The 17520-nt window shown below is 42.0% G+C and overlaps 1 protein-coding gene across 5 annotated transcripts in view; it reads right to left on the bottom strand.

The window, feature by feature from the left end:
* Nucleotides 1-5724: 5724 nt before the first annotated feature.
* The window catches only part of il1rapl2 (interleukin 1 receptor accessory protein-like 2), a 499122-nt gene continuing 487326 nt past the window's right edge, over nucleotides 5725-17520 (bottom strand). For 3 of the 5 annotated variants that reach the window (XM_076890749.1, XM_024804223.2, XM_076890756.1), the window contains 7 exons: nucleotides 11531-11676; nucleotides 10843-10920; nucleotides 10610-10726; nucleotides 9679-9801; nucleotides 8174-8404; nucleotides 7981-8011; nucleotides 5725-7759 (listed from right to left, as the gene is read on the bottom strand). In XM_076890749.1, coding sequence (XP_076746864.1) covers nucleotides 7671-7759; nucleotides 7981-8011; nucleotides 8174-8404; nucleotides 9679-9801; nucleotides 10610-10726; nucleotides 10843-10920; nucleotides 11531-11676 — 815 coding nt within the window. In that variant the 3' untranslated portion in view covers nucleotides 5725-7670. The remainder of the gene's footprint in view (nucleotides 7760-7980; nucleotides 8012-8173; nucleotides 8405-9678; nucleotides 9802-10609; nucleotides 10727-10842; nucleotides 10921-11530; nucleotides 11677-17520) is intronic. The other 2 variants (XM_076890753.1, XM_076890760.1) reach the window with 1 other exon arrangement.

The raw sequence follows: 17520 nt of genomic DNA, 5'->3' as shown, positions 1-17520 counted from the left end.
ATTGTTCCAGATGTGACAGGAATGTGCATCATTGTTCTGGGAGGCCTCCTTGTTCTTCGGAGTGATGACCTCCATAATGTCTCCAACACTGGTACGTTTTTACTGTTGCATTTCAAAGGGGAACAGAGTTGTGGTGAAATTTCCTTTTGATTTGCGGGTTTTATTCACTTCCAATTATGATACCTCTTAGCCCCCAAGTGATTATATGTATGCTAGACAACTTCAGGGCATGCTCCTAATGAGATGAAGGATGGTGTCCTGGGGGATTTCCTACCAGATCTGAAACAGTGCATCACTGAGCTTCTGGACAGTCTGAGGTGCTACCTGGTCGCACTGATGGAGCAAAACATAGCACCTCAGAGGTGTTGAAAATTGATCTTTCAGGCAAGAGGAACAGAGGAAGACCACAGAGAAGGTTCATGTTCATGTAGCGAAGGGGAATATGCTGGAGGTGGGTGTGATAGAGGCAGTGATGACCTCTAAAGGGAAGAGCCAACTTGGCAGACTAAAATTGTTTTGTAGTATTTGGGCTTTATCTAATGATCTAATGATGTTACCAGAAAATGTCATGTGGAACTGTCATACTGATCTCACTGTGACTGCTACTGGTTTCAGTTGCATTTTGAGATGAGTAGTGTCAGCTGTTTGGAGAGAAACTGTACTTTGAACTGTGCTTTTACCTTTATTTTTATTTTTGCAGAAACTTGAGTGCAAGTAAACTACATAAAACAAAATGCTCTGTTATTACAACATCCGTTAGCATGCACTAGATTAATGTTACTGACTAAGGTCGATTGATTTTAACATAATTTTTAACGGCATCACATACTTTGTTTTTGGTTTTTTTTAAGTTGTTGTTTTTTTGTCTACCCTGTAACCACAGTCTTTAGCGGAAGTGTTTAATCTACCTTTTGAGTGTGTGAACATTGCAAAGATTCAAAAGTTCTTGCATTTTTAAACTCAGCTCGATTTGATAACACAGGAAGTGGAAACTTGTCAGCCGCAGTCGAGACGGACGACTGCCTGAGAAAACTATCATTTGTTTTGTCTCGTGGGATCTATTTCTGCTGTGGTAATTGACTGTAGTGTAGAAGTCATCAGTTTTTATGAAACTGTCTTTACAGATTTCCCAAGCTGCTTAAAAACTGGGAATGTATTCAGTATATTTGAAGTGTTTTTATTTTCTAACACACGGGCTCAGCTGATGACTCAGTCTTGCTGTATATGGTTTTGCAATAAGTGTTCACATTCAAGCTCAAGTAAAACCTGTAACATGCTGTTAATGCTGTTTGTATAAAAAAAACAATGTATAAATGTCACATGTAACTGATGTAACTATTTAATAAGTGCTATAATGTTGTTTATCTATCCATTTTCTTCCTTATCCGGGGCCGAGTCGCGGGGGCAGCATCCCAAGCAGAGAAGCCCAGACCTCCCTCTCCCCAGCCACCCCCTCCAGCTTATCCGGGTGAACACCAAGGCGTTCCCAGGCCAGCCGAGACATATAATCTCTCCAGCGTGTCCTGGGTCTGCCCCGGGGCCTCCTCCCGGTGGGGCATGTCCGGAAAACCTCACCCAGGAGGCGCCCGGGGGGCATCCTTGTCAGATGCCCGAACCACCTCAGCTGGCTCCTTTTGATGTGGAGGAGCAGCGGCTCTACTCTGAGCCCCTCCCGGATGGCTGAACTTCTCACCCTATCACTAAGGGAGAGGCCAGTCACCCTTCGGAGGAAGCCCATTTCTGCCACTTGTATTCGCAATCTTGTTCCTTCGGTCACTACCCACAGCTCGTGGCCATAGGTGAGGATAGGGGATTGACCGGTAAATTGAGAGCTTCTGCATCACTGCAGCCGCTGCACCAATCCGTCTGTCAATCTCCCACTCCCTTCTCCAATCTCTCATGAACAAGACCCCAAGATACTTAAACTCCTCCACTTGGGGCAGGGTCTTGTCCCTGACCCGGAGTGGGCACTCCACCCTTTTCCGGCTGAGAACCATAAAAATTATGAACAGAATCAGTGACAAAGGGCAGCCCTGGCGGAGCCCATCACCCACCAGGAATGAGTCTGACTTATTGCCAGCTATGTGGACCGTAGCAATGGGCCAGACACCCCATACTCCCAGAGCACCCCCCACAGGATCCCCCTGAAGGACACGGACGAATGCCTTCTCCAAGTCCACAAAGCACATGTAGACTGGTTGGGCAAACTCCCATGCACCCTCAAGTATCCTTGGGGGGATAAAGAGCTGGTCAAGTGTTCCACGATCAGGATGAAAACCGCATTGTTCCTCCTGTATCCAGGGCTCTAGACTAACTTTTTGCCATGGGCGTACCGGTACGCCTAACTTTAAAAAGTTAGGCGTACACAAATTTTATAATAATTTATATAATATAATGTGTTTTTCTGGATACACTGTGCTTTTTCAGCATTCAAAGACTGATGACACCATGTCCGAGCACTGGCTATGAATTTCAGAAGGATCAGGCCTTAACTTAACAGAAAAGTTAGCAATGGTTCTTTTCCTATTACAGCTACATCCACTTCTGTGGTGCCTAGGCTGCTCACTAGGGCTGGGTATCATCACTGATTTCTATAATCCATTCGATTCCGGTTTTCAAAGTCCCGATTCGATTCAACTTAGCCTCAGACAGTCAGAAATATTATAATTCTGATCATTTATCAGTACTGACTTCTTCAGAATTGTGAACATCACAGCAGATGCCTTTGTGTGAAAGTAACTGAGAATAAAACACAGAAAAACATGAAGGAGATTTTCCCTGGTCTGGCTTTTTATAGCAGATAACCTTAAAAATATTCTACAATGTTCTGCATATAAAGTTTAAATTTCTTCAGTATTGAATAACAGAAAAAATAGGCTTTCTTGTCCGAGGTCATTTAAGTGAAAAAAAGAAAAGAAAAAGACAGCAGCCACAACGCTGTAAACAACGGTAGACTGGTGGGTAATAAGCGAATTAATAATATAGAAAACAGAGATTGGAAACAGGAAACTGTTCTTGAAGTACAGAGAGAGATAGAGAGAGAGAGCTACCTGTGCATGAAGTGTGATTTTAATAGTCGTGGAAGCAAAACAGCAAAATTCATGACGACATTGATCAAATGTGAAGCGCAGTTTGCTGCTTCTTTTGCTGCTGGCTCGGTGAATTTTGGTTGGAGAGAGACAAAACCTGCAGCTCAGAATCAGCGCAAAAAGATGTAAACACAGCGCGGACCGGACGCATCAGAATCGCTAAGCTCCGACAGCGTGTCCGTCTACGGGTCGTCGGGTGAGAAAGCCGAGAAAGACAAAGCTGATTCTGATGCGTCGGGTCCGCTCTGTGTTTACGTCTTTGTGTGGAATCCGTGTACCTGCTCTCATTTGCTGTTTGGTTGTTGTTGAAATGGTTTTGTGAGCTTTAATCTGAGAATCTGGCGTTTCTGGCAAAACACAGTTATATTTAAAAGTCGATTCAGGATTTAATGAATTGATATCGCTTTATTCAAGCTACTCACCTCCCACTTCCACCTGCACTTTCAACTGGATCACGGCCAATCAGAGAGGTCCCGCCCCTGACTATCTCTGATTGGTTTAGTCCACGATAGGGGCAAAATGTGTGTCTGGTGTTGACCACAGGGAAGGTTGCAGATTTTATTTTATTTTTTTTGCTACCTGAACAGTTGGTCGCACAGGTGCAACCAAATATTTTCTTTTAGTCGCACCACTGAAAAATTTGGTCGCATTTGCGACCAAATTGGTCGCACTCTAGAGCCCTGTCCTGTATCCGAGGTTCGACTAACGGACGGACTCTCCTCTCCAGCACCCTGGCATAGACTTTCCCAGGGAGGCTGAGGAGTGTGATTCCCCTGTAGTTGGAACACACCCTCCGGTCCCCTTTTTTAAAGATGGGGACCACCACCTCGGTCTACCAGTCCAGGGGTACCGCCCCTGATCTCCACGCAACATTGTAGAGGCGTGTCAACCAGGACAGCCTTACAACCTCCAGAGCCTTCAGGAACTCAGGGCGGACCTCATCAACACCAGGGGCTCTGCCACCAAGGAATTATTTACCTGCCTCAGTGACCTCGCCTCCGGAAATTGGCGGGTCATTCCCCTCATACCCAGACTCTGCTTCCTCCTCGGAAGATGTGTCAGTGGGATTAAGGAGGTCCTCGAAGTATTCCTTCCACCGCCTGACAATTTTCTCAGTCAACAGCACTCCACCCACACTACACACAGTGCAGGTTGAACACCGCTTTCCCCTCCTTAGTTGCCTGACCGTTTGCCAGAATCTCTTCGAGGTAGTCTGAAAGTCTTTTTCCATGGCCTCTCCGAACTCCTCCCACACCCGAGTTTTTGCTTCCGCCACCGCCCGCTTGGCCTATCTATCTACCTATCAGCTGCCGGAGTCCCACAGGCTAACCAAGCCCAGTAGGACTCCTTCTTCAGCTTGGTGGCTTGGTTACCACCACGACAGGCACCAACTACCTTGTGGCTGCAGCTCAGTGCTGCGGCTTCTGCAATGGAGGAGCTGAACAGGACTCAATGTCCCCAGTCTCCCTGGGAATGCTGTTGAAGCTCTGCTGGAGGTGTGAGTTGAAGATCTTGCGGACCGGGGCCTCTGCTAGATGTTCCCAGCACACCCTCACTGTACGTTTTGGTGCGCCAAATATGTGGTGTAGCCGTGGGTCCTTTGCAATACTCACTTGGTCCCTTGAAAAGGTGGGGAGCTACTGTTGATAGTGTTGATCCCGGTGAAGTGCCGCAATTGCAGCCTGAGGCTACGTCCACACTAGCCCGGATAGATTTGAAAACTGCGTTTCCGTCTGAAAACACTCCACATCCACACTAGTGTTTTCAGTCATTTTCACAGAGTTGTGTGTCCACATTGAAATGGATGAAAACGCCTATGTCCCAGTACTGCGCATGTGTGAAACGCAAGAAGATTCGACCTGCCTCATTTCTGTCTGTCGTTTATTTACTTTCTGGCTCTTTGAACCGTTGCGGCAAAAGGTCGAGGAAAAGCACCGAGTTTTTTAAATGGACTAACAATGAGGTGGAGTTGTTGCTGCGAGTAACACAAAAGTACAAAGTTGCAAAAGCAAGTGAGAATTAAGGAATTTGAAGAAATGCTATCTGGAGCATGTACAGACTGATATTAATCTTTAACAGGGCTGTCAAAATTGAGAGCAAACAAAACAACTGCTGCCCTCCACTATCTTTGTATAATTGGTCACATGACGGCACCCAAATGTATGTGTTTTCGAGAGCGTTTTGAAAACGCTGCGTTTTCCTTCCGCGAAAACGCCATCTCAGTGCGTCTCAGGCGCTCTAAAAACCTGCTTGCTCCAGGCCTGTTGGACAGCTTCACTCCTTGTGCTCAACTCCATGCAGCGCATCTTGAAAATTTGGATAAGGCAAATGTTTTAGTTCATGCCTTTCGACACTGGGCAAAGAACTATGTGTCACTGAGTAAGCTAACAGCTTACAAGGAAATTTAAGTGACCATTGGAGAAGAGGATAAAGCCATGAGAAGTGCAATTCGAAGAAAAGGATTCGTGACAGGGGTGAAGCAAAGTAAGCTGACAGTTGGAGGAAATGCCAGACCGCTTGCGAAATCACATCTGGTTAAGCAATAAAAACAAAATGAGAAAAAAATAGTTGTCCGGGAAAAAAAAAAGAGAGGAAAAAAGTTGACCATGTCAGACAACAGTGAATCCAAAATCTATAAAACAACTCATATAAGTTTTATTTGCTCGCAGTTAAATTATTCAACCAATATATCCAAAGAATAGTCAAAGAAATAGTCAGAAATTAAAGGACAACCACTATACTGTATATTGCCATTGAATATAACAACTGAAATAATTAATTATTGTATCAAACAATCTCAAATATCCAGAATTCATTGGTTCTAATAAGACAATGACAGTAGCTCTGTGTAAATTCAAAACATTACCCACTTTGCTTAAATATTATCTTAATAATCTTGTTTTTCTTTTTTAAAGCTCACAAAGAAGAATGTGGTCTGATTCAGCTCGGAGTACAGCTTTTTATACAGTGAAGCCCCCTTTTGGCTGACTGGTAGTGGTAAGGTTCAAAATATCAGTCCGTTAGCAGGGTCGTACTGCCGTAAGACATCCATCCATCGATGAAAAGAGAAACACAACAAAGGCAACAAAAAAAGTGGCTGTGGAGCCATCAGAGAACACTTAATGTGAGTGTTAACAAAAACTGTAGGGAACAAATCACTGTCATGTATAGGTCTATACAGAGGTTATGGAAGCTGTACAAAGATTATTGTAACAAACAGACAGTAAAAACAAAGCCTGGTAAAAATTCTCAACAACCTTCTAAAAGGATAAAACCCTTAAATAAAACGTGACAAAATAAATAACCCAAATGTTTTTGGAGGGACACCTCCTTTTTTTCCTTTATCAGTTTTTATCATTGAATCATGGCCAGACAGAAAACAAATATACTGTATCAACATAGGATGTTTATACCCTCCATATTAAAAGAGGCTTCGACAAATGATTGTGTCATTTACTCTTTTATCTATGTTTGTTTGATTATTATTCTTTTTTTAATCTAAATGGGTGGTCATGCAAATAGAAAAAAGCCAAGTCCTTTATGCTTTTAGCTTGGTGTTAAATCTGACAGTTCATCTGTTGGTGATGGACTGGCTGGTTTCCAGTCTTGCTGTGCCCTTAAACACACTTACCTCAAGTACTAGCTATTCTTTCAGCCAACTAGTCTATGCAACTAGCTAGTTTCTACCTAACTGTGCTTTCTCAGTCATTAAGCAGCTTCAGCCTTCGCTTTATGTGTCACCCCCTCTTGTTTTTCTTGCTGAAAAACATTTCTCAAGTCTAGTTCAGCTCCTGAGAGCCAAACCAGGTAGCTATATAGCTTGCTGTAGAGCAATATTTCAAGAGGTTGACTAGTTGATTTAAGGTGGTCTGGTATTCCAAAATCATTGCTTGATGTCTGCTTTGTCTGCCCGACAAGCCACCTAGTCAACAGGTAGATGAGAACTCGCATAAGTAGATCAATTGGCATTCTTAGATTACGCTACGTCTTGTTTGTCTGAGCTGACAAGTCAACTGGTTTTCACAGCAGCTGGTTTGTGAGCAGACTTAAAAGGTGCTGTTTTAGTGCTCCAAGATCCAACCTGCCTGCCTGTTGAACAAATAGAGTACTATAGACGGTGGATACCCACGATTGAAGTACTCAGGATGCCTTCGTTAACTTCTCTAGTTCTTAAGTTTCCTAATTCCTTTCCACAAACTCAGCATGACCAGTCAGGAACTTTTTGCCAGTGTGTCAAGGACACATGGTCATGCCAGCAGTGTACATTCCAGCTGGCATCAGCCTGTTACCAGGTAATAGGTCCAAAATCAGAGTGCAATCCTTTGTATAATCCCAGTCTTTCTGTAAACAGTTTACAACCACTCTCCTAATAAGTGTGACACCAAGCCTTCTGCGGTCTTTCGGTAGTCTTTTATTCACAGCTGGGAAGGAGTAGCCCAAAAGCAGTCGATGGGCAGTCCAACGCCAAGTCTGCACACAGTCCAAAAACCTGATGAAAACCAGACGACCCGCCAGTCTACACGAATCCAGTGAAAAGCAGTCTGTATTCCAGTATCAGCTGAGAAGTCCAACTACCAGATGTCAGAGCTTAGTTCTCTGCTGGTGAGGGGTACAAAGGTGCTGTTCAGGTGGAGTTCTGGCTTCTTCCCAAGGGTATTGCTCTGTTGCACCTGGGAAACACACAGCACCACCATGATTAGCACTAACCTTGCCATATAATGGTGCTTCATTTTATGGTATGACAAAATATTGCATGCCAATACTGTGCCTTGACTTAAACATAAGAACTGTACTGCATTTCGTTTCCCAGTCTGTTAGAATAAGCATGTTTTCAGGCTAGATGATATGAAGATATTGTTTTCTTTCTATATTCTCTTTTATTCAAACAGACCTCTTGTTCCCCAGTGAACTGCTCTGAACCCCTGGGGAGAAGAGAGGATTTATTTTTATTGTGTTTAAGCTCTGAGTACATGCAAACAGATAACAGCAAGCAAACTTTAGAAAAGGATACACTGTGCTGATGTTGGGTGCTGGGGACTAACTAAGAACATCATACGTATAAGTGGCTTAGTCTTTTCTCCCACCTGTCCATTCAGCAGTGTCATTGGGATATTGCAATAGACATGGCGCCCCCCGGGGCCCAGAGTGGAGAACTGCACTGTGGAGGGAGGTGGAAGTGGGGGTGAGGGCTGTGGGGGAAGTTGAAACTCATAGCTGCGGCAGAAATGCCGCATTTGAGCTGCTGTAGCACTGTGACCCCCTCCTAATGGCAAGGTCATCTGGTTGTAGTCAGGGATCTCTGTTGCCAAGGCGACCTGTGTGTAAAAGACATGACTTTCTAGTAACTTTCATTAGCTTCAGCATTATTGCAAGAGGCAACTAAATATGAAGCATTCATCATGAAAATGCTGTTTGTAGACTTCTGTTAGCTTCTGGGTGAACTATGAAAACAAGATAATTGTAAATTAATGAAATAAATGTAAATGAACTTAAGTGTAATGTGTTAAAATAATTCAAGCTCGAGTTTCACTTATTTTTCAAAATAGAGCTAAACACAGGAAAACGTGAAATCCCCGAATTCCGTCTGATATGAATTCAAAGGCAAGTTTTAAACAACTGAAACAAACTTTCTAGTCCAAACTGTACATTTGAAAACACAGCAGTGGAAACATAAGAAGTACAGAAACAGTTAGAACATAGTCACAAACATTAAAGAGAGATCCATGGCAGTCAAAGAATTCTGAACTGAACTGGTGGTAGAAAAACTTGTAAAACTTTATCATGGGACAAAGTCAGAAAACTTTTTATTCAGTTTTTATTAGAGTTGACCGGTGGTTATATACATGCAGTTTTAATGTCCTGGTGACCAAAGCCAAAGCCTCATCAGAAATGGTCTTAGTGGAAGAATGGCTCTAAGAAAGTCATTGGGGTAAGGGATGGAGACAGGGAGAAAAATTGAGGTATGGCAAATTACCCAAAATTGGACTACAAATCATTGGCAAGAGGACTTGAATTCAAATGTGAAATGGTTCGAATTGTAATCAGTATGTACAAAAGTGAGTGGCTACAGTCACCGGTAAACCTGGTGGAGGCTCTGTCATGGTTTGAGGCTGCATATCAGCCAGTGATGTTGGAGAGCTTTTTTAAAATTGATGGAATTACAAATGCAGAAAAGTACAGTCAGATTTTGATCCACCATGTAAAAACCATCTTGAAAGCATTTGACTGGCACTGGCTTTTTCAGTATGACACTGATCCCAAACACACTGTAAAAGTCCAGTAAAAGTGTACCTGGATAGAAAAATGCACAATGAAGCACTATCAGTCATTGCATGGCCTCCCCCAGATGCTGGAGCTCAACATTCCTTCTTTCCTGTCCTATCAAACAGGTAACAATGCATTGTTCCTGATCATCTGCTCTCACAAGGTAGCCCAAAGTTCAGGAAAAAATTAATTTACAGGTGTAACAACGATCAACTAAGTCTGTGTTTTTAAGATTAATGTTGTCATAGTGCAGTGCCAAGGTCACTGATTTGAGAAAAACCATCTACTAATTAATAAAAGTTCGAACTAAAAGACATGTGCTGACCTGATGGTGTCCATGCCGACTCTCATTAGGGGGCACCAGGGAGGCAGAAGTGGTTGTCATGGCAATAGTGGAGACTGTGGTCTGTAGGTCACCAAAGAGGCCCTGTTCACCAGAATCCATTACCTGTTAACACAGAGATTCCTCCAACAGTGAGTCAAAATTCGATCCATCGATTCCATCCATCCATCCTCCCTCCCTCTGTTGGAGGTTATGGGGTGCTGGAGTCTTTCTTTGCTAACAGTCTTTTGCAAGGTCAACGCAGAGAGACATACAATCATTCAACAACTTTATTCAGAGTTTCCACCTATGGGTGAGTAGCATAATCTAAGCCCTGGTGCATAAAATAATTTGACACACCTTTACACACTTAAACACCATCTAGATTCCATGACATCAATTATTAGAGTAGAAGAAGACATTAGAATGATATCACCACGCTGTTGCGGTTGTTGTTAATATTCTCTGTGTAGCATCATTCTTCAGGAAAGAAAGCAGCAGGAAACATTTATTTGCTAATCAGGGCATACACAACCTGAGGCATGGTAAACATCTACACATTTTGCTTTGCTGTGATTCCAATTTTAATACATTACCTGTGTTTTGCAGACATTTTAAAGGCCATCTGCCTGTTTGAATGCGCCCAAGGAAAGAGTACATCTCAGTAGAATTTTTTGGCTCCCATGCATGAAATGGACATTATTAATATAGGTATAGATCAAGATGTCTGAGTTTAAGGGTTTCTATAATGACACATGAACAAATTCACATGCTATCCAAAATGTTTTTATCACTTATAGTCGCACATGTATTGTAGACTTGCTTTTTTTATGAAATTTCTTTTCAGAGGTCATAAATCAGTCCCAGAGTGGAGGCTATACCACTGTAGAAAGATAAAGTATATCGAGAATACATGAAAAAAGACGCAGTGTACCTGACGTCTGGACAGTGTCTCTCTGCGTTTAGCGGGCATATCGTAGACCACCTGTTTCCAAAACTTAGATGACAGCTCATTGCTCTTAGGACCCCTCCACTTGATGATGGATAAAACCTGAAGAGAAGGAGACAAATTGCAAAAAAAAAGATTTTGCCATTCTGGCCGGTGATAACTCTTCAGGTCACCCCATAAACTCTCCATCCTTTCATTCATCCGCTCTTTCTGTATACCTTGATGGTATGTTTAAGTGCCTCCACCTCTTGGTAGTTGATGACATTCTTCAGGTCTGCACACTCTATCATGATCACCTAGAACACGGAGAGATTTCTAAGCAGAAGACCTTCGCCAACAAAACTCTCCATATGTAATAATGCAATGTCCGGGTAGGTTCTCAGTAATCCAGGTTATGGTAGTAGTAAGAGCTTGAACACAGAAGGTGAATGAACTTCTTTAAATTTGTAAAGATATTTCACCTCTTGTTCAAGCAGCTTCTTTAGTTCTAAAAACAAAAGGTGGGCAGCTCCAAGTATTTAACCCCTAGTAGAGGTCGTCTCTCAGTTATCAGCCACCTGCAATGAAGTTTTGAGATCCAGATGCTTAAACACCCAAATCATACTCAGACGACCTCAATAGGTCACATGATGGGGTGGGACAGTCCCACAGTGGTTTTATCCTTATTTTTGGCTTTAATTCATCTGATGACTCACATGATCAATAGTGGGCCAACAACCACAGCTAGCGTTTAAATACCTGGGACTCTCCACCTTAACTAAAGAAACCTCTTGTGAGGTCAAAGGTCTTCACAAACCTAAAGAAGTCTTCTTGCCTTCTTTTTTCAAACTGTTAAGAATAATAATGCAATCAAGTTGGAAAAATGTCTGTCCTCTAGATTTTTACCGTTGACCTCTGAATTCATACCTTGATCTCCCCAGTAACAAGCATGGAGTGGAGGCGTGTCTCTATCTGGAAGATGCTCCAGCCTCTTTTGGCGACAAACTCTGGCGTTAAAACGATGATCAGACGTCTGCTCTGCTCCACGCTACGAGCCAAGTCCTCAATGTAGGCTGGGAGAGACAAATGGAGAGTAAGAATAATGAATAGAGAAGGGACAACTCGGCAGATGGCCCCACCCCCTCCTGAGCCTGGTTCTGCCCGAGGTTTCTTCCTGTTAAAAGGGAGTTTTTCCTTTCCACTGTCGCCAAAGTGCTTGCTCACAGGGGGTCATATGATTGTTGGGTTTTTCTCTGTATGCATTATTGTAGGGTCTACCTTACAATATAAAGGGCCTTGAGGCGACTGTTGCTGTGATTTGGCGCTGTACAAATAAAATTGAATTGAAATTGAAAAAGAAAACTTTTCCTTTCATTCTGTTATTACTAAAAAGTTTCCATGAATATCCACATGATGGTGTAATACCAAGTTTCCTGTGTCTCCAGATTTTGTTGTGAGCCAAAACAGAAGTGACAAAAAAGCAGGTTAATAAGCTTTTGCTCTTAATATTGTCAGTGCTGAACTAATCCTGTAACAGTCGTGCATTTCTTTCTCCAGAATTACTGAGAGGTTTTAATTCTTGTTGGATTACACGGAAAGCTCCAGCAGCTTTGACGAAGACAAAGCAGGAGGCAAGAAGTGAATTACCATCACAGTATGTAAGGGAAACATCTCACACAGCAACACTTGCCCCCGCTTCCTGCATGTGTCAAGTTCATTCGTCCATACATGCCTGAGGTGAGTGACGGGCGGATATAACGGAGTGACAGAAATGCTTGTGCAAGAACTTTGGCTCTGACACAGCACGATGCAGTCAGCTCTTAAATGGGGATCAGAGTTGTGCTGAGCCACCATCGCCGGTTGTTACTTATAACTAAGTGAGGAATATGTGAAGTTGATGAGGAGAAGTGGCAGGTGATGGGATGTGGACGGTGAGTTAATATGAGGTGAAGCTACTATGCTTCAGCATTAGAGTAGCCTCCACGCCAAACCCAGTGAAAACCTGTCTTAACAAACAACCCAATTACTTTTTTGCAACAGTGTGTGTGTGTGTGTGTGTGTGTGTTTTCTTGGAACACATTGCTCATTATTTCTAAAATTTGTAGTTACAGAAAAAGTATGAAAACTTTGTGTTCATTGAACCACGGCTCCCCCCACCCCGTCTAAATACCTCTCTCTTTCTCCATCTCTGCTAACTAAATTAATGACAGACTCTCCAACAACACATTGCAATTTCACGCTCAATTTGAGGGGCACAAATAGTACAGTACATCCCCAAATTCATTCTCTTTCTTTTCTGTTTCTCTTGGTTTGCCTTTCTGCCTCTCTTTTTTTACATTTTCCCTCTCACATTAACACCTCCTTGCCTCTCTCTTGCCCTTGACTGCTTCCTGCTCCCCCATTTGTGAGGATTATGTAAATCAATTAATAAAATAACCAGTGACCCTGTACCCACTGCTTTCTGTTCCTTGTTATTTATTTCTCGCTCTCCTGTTCATTTCAGAGGGTTAAGTGGAGTGAATAATTGAATGGTGTGTTTTGGGTCGCATTGCTATGCTGCTCTTTCAGCAGCTTTGGTTACCAAAGAAAAGACTCTTGTTCAGTGTAGGCATATTTAAACCTGGAAAAAGTTACATGTTATATGCACAGGGGATATTTGTTTTTCGGATGTTTTCAGGGCAAACACAGGAAATATGACTTTTTCGTCTGCCGGGTGCGTCGGGAAGGGGCATAATTTTAGCTAAGGTCACGTAAAGTGTGGCTTTTCATTATGAACCATACTTAAGTAAACATATTTATGTATTTTAGGAGAAAATGTTAAATAATTCAAAGAGCACATATTAGCATGTGTCTTTTGTGCCACATTATACGGTTATTTCAGTTGGTGTATATTTTTTGGTTTGATGTTTTGAGGACAAGGAGACGTGGGATTTTGGTACCAAAATGCTAATACACAGGAAATGATAGCTGTATTACTTTATTTCACGCATTAGACCTCAGAGACCTCAGACATTACTAATTAGAATTAATATCCTATTTATTTAGATTTATTTATTTTTATACTACCTTTAATTGGACTGTCCAGTTTGCTTCCATACTGGTCTAGAGAGGCCTTTGCAGGATGTGCTCTTTTAGGTTTTTCTTTGAAAGCTACATATTCATTATATAAGACAAAGCAGTCAGTTTGAGGCAGTGTTAGGGACACTGCTTAATAAATACTTATTTAAAAACGTATTATTAAAATAATTAGAATGACACATTCCTCAAAGTACCACAGCAATAAAAATTATTTAGCATTAACAAACCACAGTGTACATGTTTAATGTTGATCAAAGGAGCTTGTAAAGAAAAGCGTCTGGACTTCTTTAAGTTGCTTGAAGACGTTTCACCTCTCGTCCGAGAAGCTTCTTCAGTTCTAAGGTCAAATGGTGGAGAGTCCCAGATATAAACCTAGTGGGAGTTTCCCCCCAAAGAGGGACAAAAGGACCCCCTGATGATCCTCTAATCGCCTGAGCCAAGATGTGAAACTGGGTGTGGGTCCCAATCAGCCAGAGTTTTGGGTGAGTTCATTGTGAAACCTGGCCCCACCTTATCATGCGAATTCATATCTGGGACTCTCCACCATTTGACCTTAGAACTGAAGAAGCTTCTCGGATGAGAGGTGAAACGTCTTCAAGCAACTTAAAGAAGTCCAGACGCTTTTCTTTACAAGCTCCTTTGACTACGATGACCTGGATGACTGAGAACCTTCACAGACATACGTTTAATGTTGATGTTTTTTTGAGATATCATTTGTATGAATTTGAGTGTTATATTGTTATATGTAACATTCTATGCATAAAAAAAATGTTGATAATATATTTTTAATTATCCAGATTACTTTAGGAGTCTAGGCGGAGATATAGAAGAGACATACGAACACAGACTATGATCGTAATATTTGTAACCATGTTTTTGGCCACTTGGTGAAGTCAATACTTACTCTGCTCTCCTTCTGACTTAGTGCTCAGTTTCCTTGAATGACTGAGTGAACTTTCTGGGCTGAAAATGTCTAAGGACACATATTGAACACTTCTGGTTCATATGACCCACCCAGCACTACACATTGTTCATTTTTTGTTTTCGTGCCCCACTCGCCCTCTTCCTTTGAATGTATTCACTCTCCAAACCGCAGCCTCATTTCATGCTCAACCATCTACCATTATCTAATAAAAATGCTGTCAAACCTAAAATAAGGATGTTGTCCCAGCTAGTGAACTAGTGATTAAGTGCAGAGGGGTGTATAAACACAGAGGGGAAGCCCCCAGCAGCTTAGGCCTATTCCAACGTATCTAAGGGTCGATTCGGGGTCAGCTGATGCAGCCCTAACTACAAGCTAATATAAACATATTGGACAACTTCATGCTCTCAACTTTGATGAAACGGTTTGGTGATGCCCCCTTCCTGTTCCAACAAGACTGCACAACTCTGCACAAAGGAAGGTCCATAAAGACATGGATGAGTGAGTTTGGTGTGGAAGCCTTGACTAGCCTGCACAGAGTCCCAACCTCTGTGGTCAACCAGAAAAAACACCTTTGGGATGAGACTGCGAGCCAGGCCTTCTCGTCCAACACCAGTCTGACCTCCCAAATACAATTCTGGGAGAACAATCAGATAATCCCATAAACACACTCCTAAACCTTGTGGAAAGACTTCCCAGAGGAGGTGAAGCTGTTATATCTGCAAAGGCGGGCTGACATCTAGATTAACAATGGGATATCCCTCAAGTTCATAAGAGAGGTCAGAGTGTTGGAAGTGCAAGATTGGTTTCACACATGCTACCCAAAACGACACAAATGTTTTTATGGGCTTTGCACCAGATATTATTAACAATACCTGTGTGAGCACCACATCCTGGTTTGATGACAGTCACATCTTTGCTACAAAAGACGTCAGTTGTATTTAGTGCCATGTTACCACATTGTTTGAGGTGTCTATATCTATATCTCTATATATCTATCTCTATAAATATAGAGATAGATATATATTGTTGTGGAAATTTTCCACTTAAATAAAGCCTGCAAATGAGCGGTGAGTGGTAGCTAACATTCTTTAATCCAAACACACAAAGACAGCATACAATCAAGCCTGATGGAGCCCCTGCATGTCCGCGGGACAGACGGTCAGCAGAGTTCTCTGAGTCTAGCATGGCTCTCAGTTAAATACCTACTTCAGGAACAAAAGGCAGTACACAGCTGTTTCACACCTTAAGGTTCACACTCCCTTGCTACTTCCCAGAGTCCTCGAGGAGACAAAAGACTCTGGTCTGCTTCCCCCAACTTCCTTACTACACCCCCACCATTTGTCTTACTGTATGGGTGTCAGACATGTTAAAATCCAGTGGCACCAAGGCATTATACAATAAAATAATGTGATTAATACATAAGTAAAAGAAATTCCTATACATATCTCTCTCTCTCTCTCTCTCTCTCTCTCTCTCTCTCTCTCTATGTGTATATATATATATATATATATATATATATATATATACATACACAGAGATGGGCAGTAACGCGTTACTTGTAATCTGATTACTTTTTTCAAGTAACGAGTAAAGTAAGGGATTACTATTGCAAAAACGGTAATTGGTTTACCGTTACTTTCCCGTAGGAACGCTGCGTTACTGCGTTACTAAAACCGTGATTTTTTTGCGAGAATGTCTCACGACAGTGACGTAAGCGAGTGCGCCGTTAGTGACAACAGCTGTGTGCAGATCAACAATGGATCACATATCGATTGTGGGAGAGAGTATGAGCGTGCAGCGTTTAAAGCGTGGAAGTACTGACCTTACTTTGAGTTTGATTCCATAAAAAGTGACAAAAACATTAGCGTCCATTGTGCGTGGGAAGAAAACTTCTTTTTACAGCGAAAAAAACCCCTAAACTTCCAAACAAGCACCGAGTGCGCAACGACGTAATGGGAAACTCACAGAGAAACTCGCGGATTCTTCAACTGACCGCAGCACACCTGCACCAGGGTAAACCTCCGCCTACGCCAGTCCTGCTTTACAGGTGAAAACAGAGCAAAAGGACCGCTAGTCTTTGACTTTATTTATTTTCTGCTGTGTTTTACTTGCATCTATTTGAAAGAGTGAGTGTAAACACAAAAAATATTTTATTTTATGTGCTGGAATGTGCAGAAAATAGCTTTAAATGTTAAACTAATTCATTCAAGTCAGAGAATGTTGCATATAATTAAATTTTTGCTTGATGCATAAAGTTAAAAGATTAAAACTGACAAAACAAGTTAAAAAAAGAGACTTTTCCATTTGATTACATTTTGTATGATGGATTATGCAGAAAAAGTAGAATTGGGCTGAAAGATCTATCCTTTATCACCTATTCAGGTTGTAAATCGTGTTTTTAAAAAGTAACTAAGTAACTAAGTAATTAATTACTTTTGAAAATAAGTAATCAGTAAAGTAACGGGATTACTTTTTTGGGGAAGTAATCAGTAATCAGTTACTGATTACTTTTTTCAAGTAACTTGACCAACACTGTGTGTATGTATATATATATATATATATATATTAGGGGTGCAACGATATTCGTATCGATATTGAACCGTTCGATACAGTGCTTTCGGTTCGGTACGCATATGTATCGAACAATACAACATTTGTAATTTATTTTATCAATTTTCCTTCTGACGATGCTGTCTGTGTTGAGCGCTCAGTGAATCTGTGTTCGACTACTCCGCCTAGGCTGCACTGTCGAGCGCAGATCCACTGAGCGCTCAACACAGACAGCATAGTCAGAAGGAAGAGCGCAGGGCAAGCTAGCGAGACAGAAGTTAAGCTCTCCTTGCAACATGGACCTCCCCCACCCTCATTCAGATCTGGCGTTTGGAATTATTTTGGTTTTCATGTGACGTATGAC

Source organism: Maylandia zebra, linkage group LG2 (assembly GCF_041146795.1).
Source record: "Maylandia zebra isolate NMK-2024a linkage group LG2, Mzebra_GT3a, whole genome shotgun sequence".
NCBI lineage: Eukaryota > Metazoa > Chordata > Actinopteri > Cichliformes > Cichlidae > Maylandia > Maylandia zebra.
Note: the sequence above shows the minus strand (reverse complement) of the source record. Positions and strands in the feature narration are given on the sequence as shown.